General features: G+C 38.5%; 2 protein-coding genes across 6 annotated transcripts; both read left to right on the plus strand.

Moving 5' to 3' along the window:
* Positions 1 to 275: 275 nt before the first annotated feature.
* LOC309496593 (uncharacterized protein) lies at positions 276 to 4,741 on the plus strand. 2 transcript variants are annotated; one of them, XM_082166620.1, is made up of 8 exons: positions 276 to 427; positions 1,400 to 2,974; positions 3,074 to 3,213; positions 3,304 to 3,508; positions 3,585 to 3,689; positions 3,814 to 4,004; positions 4,090 to 4,231; positions 4,382 to 4,741. In XM_082166620.1, the coding sequence occupies exons 2-8, from the start codon at positions 1,675 to 1,677 to the stop codon at positions 4,732 to 4,734; spliced, it is 2,436 nt and encodes an 811-aa protein (XP_082022746.1). In that variant the 5' UTR covers positions 276 to 427; positions 1,400 to 1,674; the 3' UTR covers positions 4,735 to 4,741. The 2 variants fall into 2 exon arrangements, with proteins under 2 accessions (XP_082022746.1, XP_082022745.1); XM_082166619.1 differs by lacking the exon at positions 276 to 427 and having other exon boundaries at positions 1,148 to 2,974.
* A 5-nt stretch (positions 4,742 to 4,746) lies between these two features.
* On the plus strand, positions 4,747 to 8,608 carry LOC309496594 (PWWP domain-containing DNA repair factor 4). Of its 4 annotated transcripts, none has more exons than XR_014205177.1 (11): positions 4,747 to 5,023; positions 5,112 to 5,150; positions 5,244 to 5,303; positions 5,355 to 5,470; positions 5,551 to 5,670; positions 5,750 to 5,797; positions 5,889 to 5,966; positions 6,057 to 6,134; positions 6,752 to 6,812; positions 6,906 to 6,956; positions 7,030 to 7,070. XR_014205177.1 is itself a non-coding variant. In XM_082166621.1 (11 exons), exons 2-11 carry the CDS (start codon positions 6,109 to 6,111, stop codon positions 8,571 to 8,573), a joined length of 813 nt encoding a protein of 270 aa, XP_082022747.1. In that variant the 5' UTR covers positions 5,889 to 5,966; positions 6,057 to 6,108; the 3' UTR covers positions 8,574 to 8,608. The 4 variants fall into 4 exon arrangements, 1 of the variants encoding a protein (XP_082022747.1); XM_082166621.1 differs by lacking the exons at positions 4,747 to 5,023; positions 5,112 to 5,150; positions 5,244 to 5,303; ... (1 more) ...; positions 5,551 to 5,670; positions 5,750 to 5,797 and adding exons at positions 7,174 to 7,238; positions 7,459 to 7,663; positions 7,858 to 8,040; ... (1 more) ...; positions 8,312 to 8,381; positions 8,556 to 8,608 and having other exon boundaries at positions 7,030 to 7,074; XR_014205178.1 differs by having other exon boundaries at positions 4,867 to 5,023; positions 5,244 to 5,470.
* Positions 8,609 to 9,835: the final 1,227 nt, after the last annotated feature.

The raw sequence follows: 9,835 nt of genomic DNA on the forward strand, positions 1-9,835 counted from the left end.
CTGGAGGTTTTCCTGTGTAAACTTGCATTTTCAAGCCGTAGCTCGATTTTGAATCACACGCTGCCCATATTTTAATACTGTTCATTGATTCAAGTAATATTTTTGACATTTGATTTTTAAGTGTTTTAATTCTACAAAATATGGTGTAAAAACATCTGAGTGCTGCCCTCTTCAGGTTGAACAGTGGCTACTGCAGTTGAATTTTCCTATTGAAAGTTGTGGTACCCTCTGACGTCAGAGGGTACCAGCTAACCATGCCTTTGCCTACAGAGAGGAGTAGTATGAAGCTGCAGACTCGGAGCCTGCTGCATCTACAGTCCCGCACCCAGAGTCCCGCATTCTCAGACCCCTCGTTTTTCGAGACAGCGCCACCTATCAAATTGGATCGGATAAACACATGGATAAACACGTGAAGAACCGAAACACGGTGAGTATCGTCAATTTTATTCAATGATTTCTTTTTTAATCAAACTGCTTTATAGCTCATCGATACACCAACATATGAACAGTCTATTTAATATTTGTAATGATAGTTTGTAACAAAATTTGAGCCGTTAATGTATGTTTTTTCGCCTTTTTTCCCCGAAAATATTTTGATAGCTAACGTTAGCCTTTAACCTTGGACTTTTTGTAGACAAGCCATTGTAAAAAATGTAGTTGACATTAAAGTAAACCAATTAAATACATTAAGTGTGTTAATATCAAAGAATGTCGTCATTAATTATTTAATCAGATTTACCTTTTTTTAATTATCGGAACTTTTCTCCTAAAACTATAAATTGAATTAATTAATGCTAGAATAATTATTTTACTTTATATAATTAATGTAGACTACTTAAATTAGTTCTTAAACGTAAGTATTAAAATGGATCAATATTAATTTTTACTGTGATATGAAGTTGTTGCCAGCCATTTACAACTCATAGGCTACAGTTGCCTAATAATCAAATTTGCTATGCCTTCACTATGTATTAACCAGGTTAATATGGTATTAACATGTGAGTTAGAATGTGTCATTTGGCCTTTTTTGGGGGTTCCTTGTTTTAATTTGTTTTGACTGAAATTTGACTGTATGGGCTCTGTGGGGTGGTCTTAAATTTTGAATTTGAGTTTGACTCTCTTTTTTTTTTGAAGATGGATATAACAATTCAAACGGGGAATTCACTTCCAGAAATACAGAAATGTAATAAATGCTGCAGTGATTTTCACTGCCCATTCTGCGCCCCGATATATTTCCAACCGACAAAGTTGTCCAAAGTTCAGAAACATATTAAGGGACACTTCAACAGAGCAGTGCAACATGAAGGTAACATTAGCAAACATCTTTTTTTTTTTTTTTGCTTTTTGAAAGATCATAAGACTGTGTGTGACAGTGCAATTGCATTCTGTTGTATTCCAGGGTACACCATACATCGATGCGGTCGCCCCTGCCGAACCCAGCAACATTACCATTGCTTGTACTGTCAGTCCACAATTTTAAGAAAGCCAGATTTTATCACACATTTAGGATCCTGCAAACACAAGCATGTTCAGAGAGCAAGTGCCACTGATGCCTGTAACAGCACACCCACTGCTGTGGCAACTGGTGTTGCACAAGCTACTGCCATTGCTGTTCCAGCTACCACAGCCATCGCTGCCACCTCTGTGCCATCTATCATTGTGCCACCTACTGTTATGCCACCCTCTGCTGCCATCTCTGTGCCGCCCAGCACTGTGGCTCCCATCTCTGTGCCTCCCACTGCTGCGCCATCCACCACAGCCATTGCTGCCACCTCTGTGCCATCTATCATTGTGCCACCTACTGTTATGCCGCCCTCTGCTGCCATCTCTGTGCCGCCCAGCACTGTGGCTCCCATCTCTGTGCCTCCCACTGCTGCGCCATCCACCACAGCCATTGCTGCCACCTCTGTGCCAACCACCTCTGCCATTGTCAGGCCAGTCACAAAAACTGGCATCCGTGTGGGTCCAAAAGTATTGCAGAAATGCCCCAAATGTAATTTGACATTTTACAAAAAAAAATTAAAAAGGCACATTGAACGAAGACACACAGCAAAAATGATGGACATTTCATCCTCATCCCATCTCAAAAGTGAATGCATAGATCCCCAGAATGGACTGTATGCAGTCCACAAAAGTATTCATGGGGCTTCTACTCCACTCCATGTTCAAATTAAAATATGGGGGGAACAACATCATGTTTCTTGTGAATTTAGTGAGTGCCAAGCTAATATGGAGTTGGCATCGAGAAGTGGACTGCAGTCATACCAGTGTGTACACCTCCGGTCAGTTTCATACTGCAAAACCTTTTTAACCTCGCCCTCACTCAGAGAAGATAGTCTTAAAGAAATGGTGAAAAGCAAATGGTTTGGGAAGGACAAAATTAAACTGTGTGTTGATCGTCAAACCCTAGCCAAAGAAAATAATGCACCACTTTCAGTTCTGTCAAAGATTGGAGCCCCTCCATCTAAAAAATTTATATCGGTTCATGAGCCAACTATTTCATATTACAGCAGACTAGGCAGAGTCATGGTGTCTTATGATACAAAAAAAAATTCATGGCACTGTCCTTGTGCAAAAACACAGAGATCATGCACGCATAAATACATCGCAAAATGGCACTTATTCCAAACCAATGCAGAACTCTTTCGGAAGGTCCGGAGCACTGAAAGGAGCGGTGAGGAGTTTCAGGTGACAGCAATGGAGGAAAGTGATGGAACTCATGTGGGTGAAAACACCTACCCACCAAAGGATGCTCCAGCAATACAAGGCATGGTACAATACATCTTAATGAACAAAAAGATACCTTCTACTATTCCCAACCATTTGAGACTTTCTTCAGTGGATAAGGAATTTCCACGACACCTAATTCCTGAGGAGACATTGTGCTACCACCGTCCAAACCGCATGGTCCTCAGTGACCCGATCTGTATTACTCAAAAGGCTAAAATTCTTACAACCTCAGGAATTGTCCAAGGTGGATTATTATTTATTTTTATGGATGTGATTTTGTACTTCTGATAATGTTGTATTTTGAACTGAGCCACTCCTTTTTTTACACCTTTTGTGTCTGCAGATATTTCTACATACTACAAATACTGTCCTCAGTGTGGAGCACTGTACCGGTACCAAGAGTGGAGTGAAGGTCTACATAATTTCAATGACCATGTCCTTCTTGATCTACCTCTCTGCCTCACTATTAGAAACCTGTTGCAGGTGATGCGTATATTTTTTCTTTATTCTTTAAAGTTGTTTTTATTATTTTAATGAATAGCAGTAATTAAGAGTGCCGTTTCTATATCATAGGTCCACACTGCAGTCAGCAGAATAGTTGAGTATTTGGAGTTAACTACAGGTGTCCAGTTCCCCTCAGCCGATACAGTTTTGCATGGTTATCTTCATTTTGAAGCTCTAACAGACCATGAATATCAGTATTCTTGTGTGACCTGTGGTGACCATCCGCCTGTGGTCATAATGGACCTTCACAAGAAGGCATCTTTTCATCTGTCAGGTAAAAAACCCTTTTAGTTTATGGATTGCACAAAGGTAGACCATGGTTTATTAACATTTTTCTTCATTTCCTTTAGTGAGTGACCTTGCACAACCTCCAGAAGATTTTAATGGAGATGTGGATTCAGAACAGTTTTGGAAGGCACTGACAGAGGAAAGAATTGCCCGTGGATTTGTTTCAAGTAAGAAAGCAAATCCACCAGCAATTATTAAATGTTACACCTATGTAGATTTGTATTTAATAAGATAAGACAAAAGGTAAAATGCTGATTTCTACGATATACTGACATGTTTTGTTTCCCAAAGGTCAAAAAAACAATCCATTCAGTGTTCCTCCAAGTTTTCACTTTTGGGCACCCTGGATAGGGAGAAATACACGCCGCTCAGACTGTGTTCTTAACACAGAATTTGAGAAGATCCGTCCAGCAAAAGCAGCAGAGGTCTCTGAGATAACTGTCTCAGAGGATCGTCTGAGAGATGAGCTCTGCAAACAGAAGGTAAAATCTCTATTCAATGTTGTCATAATTTTATGTTGTCCTATTAAGGGTTAAGGGATTCACTGACACACATTTTCTTTAATAGGTGCAGGTGATTAGAAATTTATGCAGAGAGTGTGGTTTGGATGCCACTGGATCTCGAACTGACCTCCTTTTAAGACTTTCGCAAGAAATGAAGTCACGAGAGGCATATGACAAAGTTTTTGAGAAAATTTGGGCTGCCTCAGGTAACCCTCAATATTGCAAATGAGAACAGTAATAGCAGTAACTCTAAAATATACAATGTGTCATTGATAACATGATTAGGTCTTGCATGAAGTATACAAAGGATTACAGTTTCTAAAAATCTGCTTTTCTTTTATGTATTTGCGTTTTAGGTGGTTGGGCCGTGATTATGTGTCCGTGTGGCATTGTCTACAGTTTGAAATGCAACATCCGAGCAGAGAGCCCGCGTGATTTTGCGGACATGCTTCTTTCATGGAAGCATATGCCGAACATTGTCATCTACGACTTTGCACGTGGACTGTCAACCCACACTAACCTAAGACAACCACAAACAATACCCTTCACACCATTTGAAGGGAGGTTAATGGACCCAACAGCAGAAAACATTGCGAAAGCCAAAGCTGGAAACGTAAAGGTGTCACTACCCTGGCTGACATGCAAAAAGGAAAATCCTGACCCTGATGGCCACCCTATAACTGGTTCAGCAGAACATTATGTTCTGTAGGACCGGTTCCATGAGGACAACACAAAGGACGCTCGAGATTCACTGCGGAAGCTTCGCCTGGTCCCGCAACTGGCTGGAAAAGTTAACAGCCAAGTCGTGGAACAGTTATTTGCAAAACTAAAAAAAAACAACTACTTCCTAAACATGGCTTTGCCGTCGACTCATGTGTTTCTCATGCGAAACATAATTCACCATTACAATATTCGCAAAAATGAAGAACGACTTAAGCACATGAAAAAGGAGTTTCAGACAAACATTCTAATGAATGTCCACAGCCAGGCTGTTTTGGGTAATTTTTCACTGTACTTGTGAACTTTTTATATGAATGTAACACTTTATTACTCATTGGACTGATCTGTTCATTTATGTTTTTGTAGAACATATAACATCTGATGAATCCATGGATGTGTCAGTAGGTAAGTAAATTGTTGTGTCCAGTCCCCTCCCTCAGGTGGAGCGACACAAAGTTTATGATTTCTAAGCTTGTTTGTTTTTTACCTTACTTTCAGAAGAAGTGACAGACACCATTGTAAAACCCTCAGCAACACCAGCAACCATTGCCATCCCTGCAGTGAGTGAGACTGCATCACCAGCCATTACAGCAACCATTGCCATCCCTACAGTGAGTGAGACTGCATCACCAGAAGCCGCTGCTTTGGGACCAACAACCCTGTTGGAATACTTTTCACCAGTAAAGCCATGGGAAAGGGACTGGCATCCAGTGCAAGAAAAACTGGTAAAATTATTGTTGAAATTTAATGTGCATGCATTTGCAGTCAAGCACTATTGTTTGACTATTTAATTTTTTTTTTATAGCTTGATTACGTGCTGGATGTCAAACGGCCTGGAGCTGAAATTATTGTCAAGGAGGGGAAATTGTGTCTCATTAGAGAGGAGTTTTGGAGCTTGGGTTTGCTGAGGGATATGGATTCCCACGTAAGCAGTCTGCATTTGGAAAGCTATATTTGTATTTAAACATTCACTAATGAGTGACTAATTTAATTATTTATTGCAGATTGGAAACGCCTGCATGCAGCTTATTATTGAAATGGCTCGGAATATTGTATGTATATAAAATATTACAATGTAAACTGTCAAAGAGTATACATGTGTCTGAATCAACCTACATTTTTGCTTGCTTTCTTTTTCCATAGGGCAAAGATATATGCATAGAGAACTTTTATGTTGTTCCTACTTGGAAGGAAACCCCAAACATTGTTACAGCATTACCGGTGAGTGTATATAGTGAGTGGGAGGTAAAAACTATAAAAAGGCATAAATTCTTATTTAAAAAATTTCATAATTTCTGAAATCAATTTTAGGAGGATGCAGATATGAAAGACTTGATAGTCTTTCCAGCATGGACAAAAGCTAATGGCCCTGACCACTACATTGTCTGTGTAAGGAATTATTTCTTACTAGATATTGAGTGTCTCATAGATATGTTGATTACAGCGTAATTGTTGTGTTTCTAAAACTAAACTTATCATCAATGCTTCTTCCAAGAACTTTAGAAATAAATCTTGTTACACCTTAACACATTATAGATTATGAGGCCACTTCGAAGGGAGATAGTCTTTTTAGACTCTCAGTATGCAGAGCACGAATCCGGCTTTGGAGATGAGGAATACAGAGCAATTTTTAGGTCCACCTATGAATTTAGACATGTAATTTTGGCTATGTTCCTTTAGCCATTTCTAGCTTTTGTTCTACTATACAATTAGCTTTGTTCAAAGTTTAAAGGCCATGTACTATTGCCTTAACTCAAATTTTTGGCTATGTTCCTTTAGCCATTTCTAGCTTTTGTTCTACTATACAATTAGCTTTGTTCAAAGTTTAAAGGCCATGTTCTATTGCCTTAACTCTAATTTTTGGCTATGTTCTCCTAGCCATTTCTTGCATGTTTTGGCTACGTTCATTTAGCCTGTTTTGCATGGTGTGTCTGACACTGTTCTCAGGTTACAGATGAGCTGTCATTTAAATTTGATCAGTCATATTCATGTTTTTTTTTCTACAGACAAATTGCCAACCAAATTGATCCAGGGATCTGGACAGAAATGACTGGAAAGGATTTTTCGGTGATAATTCTACTGCACAAATTATTATTTTGCATCCGTACCTTTTATCTATTATTAATTTCTAAACTGACTTTCTCATTTTCTCAATCATAGGCTTTGCCACGTCAGACAAGAGGGAATGACTGTGGTGTTTTTGTGCTGATGGTAGGGTCTTTCATTTGTTTATAAGTAAGGTCTAGTGAACAGTGTTAACAACAGCTTGTCTCCTGTATTTCAGTACACCCTCTCAATGGTCTGTGACATCGAGTTCGATTTCCAAGAGGTAAGTTAAAAAAAGGAAATTTATGTTTATTTTATTTACTTTAAGTTTATTTGGTAAAAGTAGAAAACAGTATGACCTTTAACTAGGCATTTCTTTCAGGTTGACATGCCCATGATTAGAAAATGGTGGTGCCTTATGCTAATGGAACGATTTCAAATTGACGGGTATGTCAAAAAGTATTGTACATTTTGGTAAAATATTATTCAGAGGTCCCATATATGAGTTAAATTTATTTAAATTAATTTACTTTTGAATATTTTTTCAATACAACATTTTATTTAGCATGAGTAACTAAACACCCTTAATAACTCTCTTAAGCGACAATTTCTTTTCTTTTCTTTTTATTATTATTCCTATAATTTTTTATTTATTATTGTTTGCAAGCTATGGGCGCAGGTTTGCCTTCTGGACAGACGAGGCAAAATGCTTATTGGAGGCAAAAACTCAACCTCTGTATAGGCTAAAAAGAAGCAGAAGCACCACACAAGATGTCCCACAGCACGTCCAAGCAGTCCAAGATCGGACAAGAACTGAAGAAGCACTGGTGGACTGCATTGTGTCTTCAAAGGGAACAGAGCAGCATTTAGTGGTACTGAAATGCTCATTTTTCACCATTTAAAGATTAGCATTCCTAAATGACTCACCCAGGGCTGTGATCATTGTCAACTTCAACATTGTCAATTGATTATCCAATATGCTCTTTAGCTATATTTTCATGGTTATGCCAATTATTCATTGATGGCTTGTGTATATATAAAACAACACTTTTTGTTTGCCCCGCAGGATGTTCTCAATGGGAAACCATCAAAGTGGTTCCCCCTAAAGCCACGTGTGCCAATCTTCATGGACAGTGAGCAGCAGTGTGCCATTCTTTTTGAACACCTCAAAGCTCTGCTACACAATTGTAAAACTCAACTGAACTTCACAAATGAAGTGGAGCTCATTTGTAGTTTTCTTTTTCCTGAGGTAGGCCCGCACATGTTTGTCAATTGGATTGTTTCTAATATTGCCATAAGTTGAAATGTTTTATACATTAATTAATTAATGTATTTATTTATATGGACAGGCCATCATTTATGGCCTATGTGAGCTGCAGGCATTATCCTGGCAGGAGGCTGAGGAGGTGTTCCTTCGTGGCCCTACTTATCACCCTAGGTATGCTTGTAATTTGCATATGCAAAAAAAAAAATTATTATTACACAATATTTTTGACAATGGCATTCATCTTTTATTTTAGTGAAGTTGAGGAATTTGACCGGGTGATTGCAAAAAGAATGAGAAAAGAAGCAACATTTGCCTCCCAGAAAGTAATTATTTTACCTTATGCATTTACATTACATTTTACATTTATTCATTTAGCAGACGCTTTTATCCAAAGCAACTTATAAATGAGGAGTTTTTTTTAATTGCAATTGAAGAAGAAAATAAAGTCACTAACACAATTCTTTCTTCCCTTTTTCTTTGCTTTGTCCTGTTTACAGCAAGATGACAGTGATTAAGGTGATCGTTAAATAAAGTACAGAATTGTTCATTATTGGTGTTTTGTCTATTATTTGAGTTTTGCTTCACATTCAAAATATCAAAAAACAGGTTTTGTAATGTTAGCATGGTATAATGTTAATTAGACCATTATATGTTGAGCTGAAAGAAAAAAAATGGAATTTGAAACATTGTACAAAAACAAACTAAAACATTGTAGCAATGTAATGTCACATAATATTTTTCAGATGATAGTTCAATTTGTATTTGTATCGGTTGCATCAGTAATTTCCTTTCAATTACACCCACGCTCAAAAAATAACTACTGGGTAATTAGTTAGTTTGAGAACACAATGATATTTTTTTGGCACATGCATTAAGCAGGAAACGCAAATATTTATTTGGATAACTTTAAATAAAAAGAGACCGTAATATTGCATTCTGATGTTTTCAATGGCATTTGGATAAGGGTGTTATACGATCTTCCGAACAGCAGGAGGCGCTGTCTCGAAAAACGAGGGGTCTGAGAATGCGGGACTCTGGGTGCGGGACTGTAGATGCAGGCTCCGAGTCTGCAGCTTCATAATATTGACAGAGAGACGCGTCTCAGACTCCTAACCCTTCGCTGGGCTCTGCCTACTTTTCCAGCATTTTTCAAATATTGCCAGTGGGTGGAGTCAGGCTCTGACCAGGGGTTTAGTTACCCTTTAAATTTATAGCGTGTGTTTTTTATTAGAAAATAATCATAAATATTGATTATGAATTAATTTAGATCTTTGATTACTCTGGGTATCCCATATTTTCAATTATTCATTCATTAAGGGCCCAGTGTCGCTTTGAGACGTCACGTCGCGAATGTGCGCTCACGATCACAACCGTAGCCAGTTCTGAAATAGTCAGAGGGTGCAGTGCAACTATTTTACCCTAAGCGGTCGCCCATGCTTCCCAAAAGGTGTAATTTGTTGCAAGATGCAACGTGCTAAGTCAGTGATAGTAAGAAATCAGAAGGTCTCCTTAAAGGGCACCTATTATGCAAAATTCACTTTTACATGGTGTTTGAACATAAATGTGTGTTGGCAGTGTGTGTACACAACCACCCTATAATGATAAAAATCCACCCAGTGCTTTTTTAAAAATCCCCATAAATCATAAGCACTGTCTCAGAACAAGCTGTTCTCAGATTCGGGGCAATGTGACGTCACTTTGCACAGGCCCCTCCCACGACTGTTGATTGACACTGTGGTTTGAGCATAGACCCGCCCTGAGTGAGCTGGACACACTC

This window comes from Leuciscus leuciscus, assembly GCF_965113295.1.
Source record: "Leuciscus leuciscus genome assembly, chromosome: 4".
Lineage (NCBI taxonomy): Eukaryota > Metazoa > Chordata > Actinopteri > Cypriniformes > Leuciscidae > Leuciscus > Leuciscus leuciscus.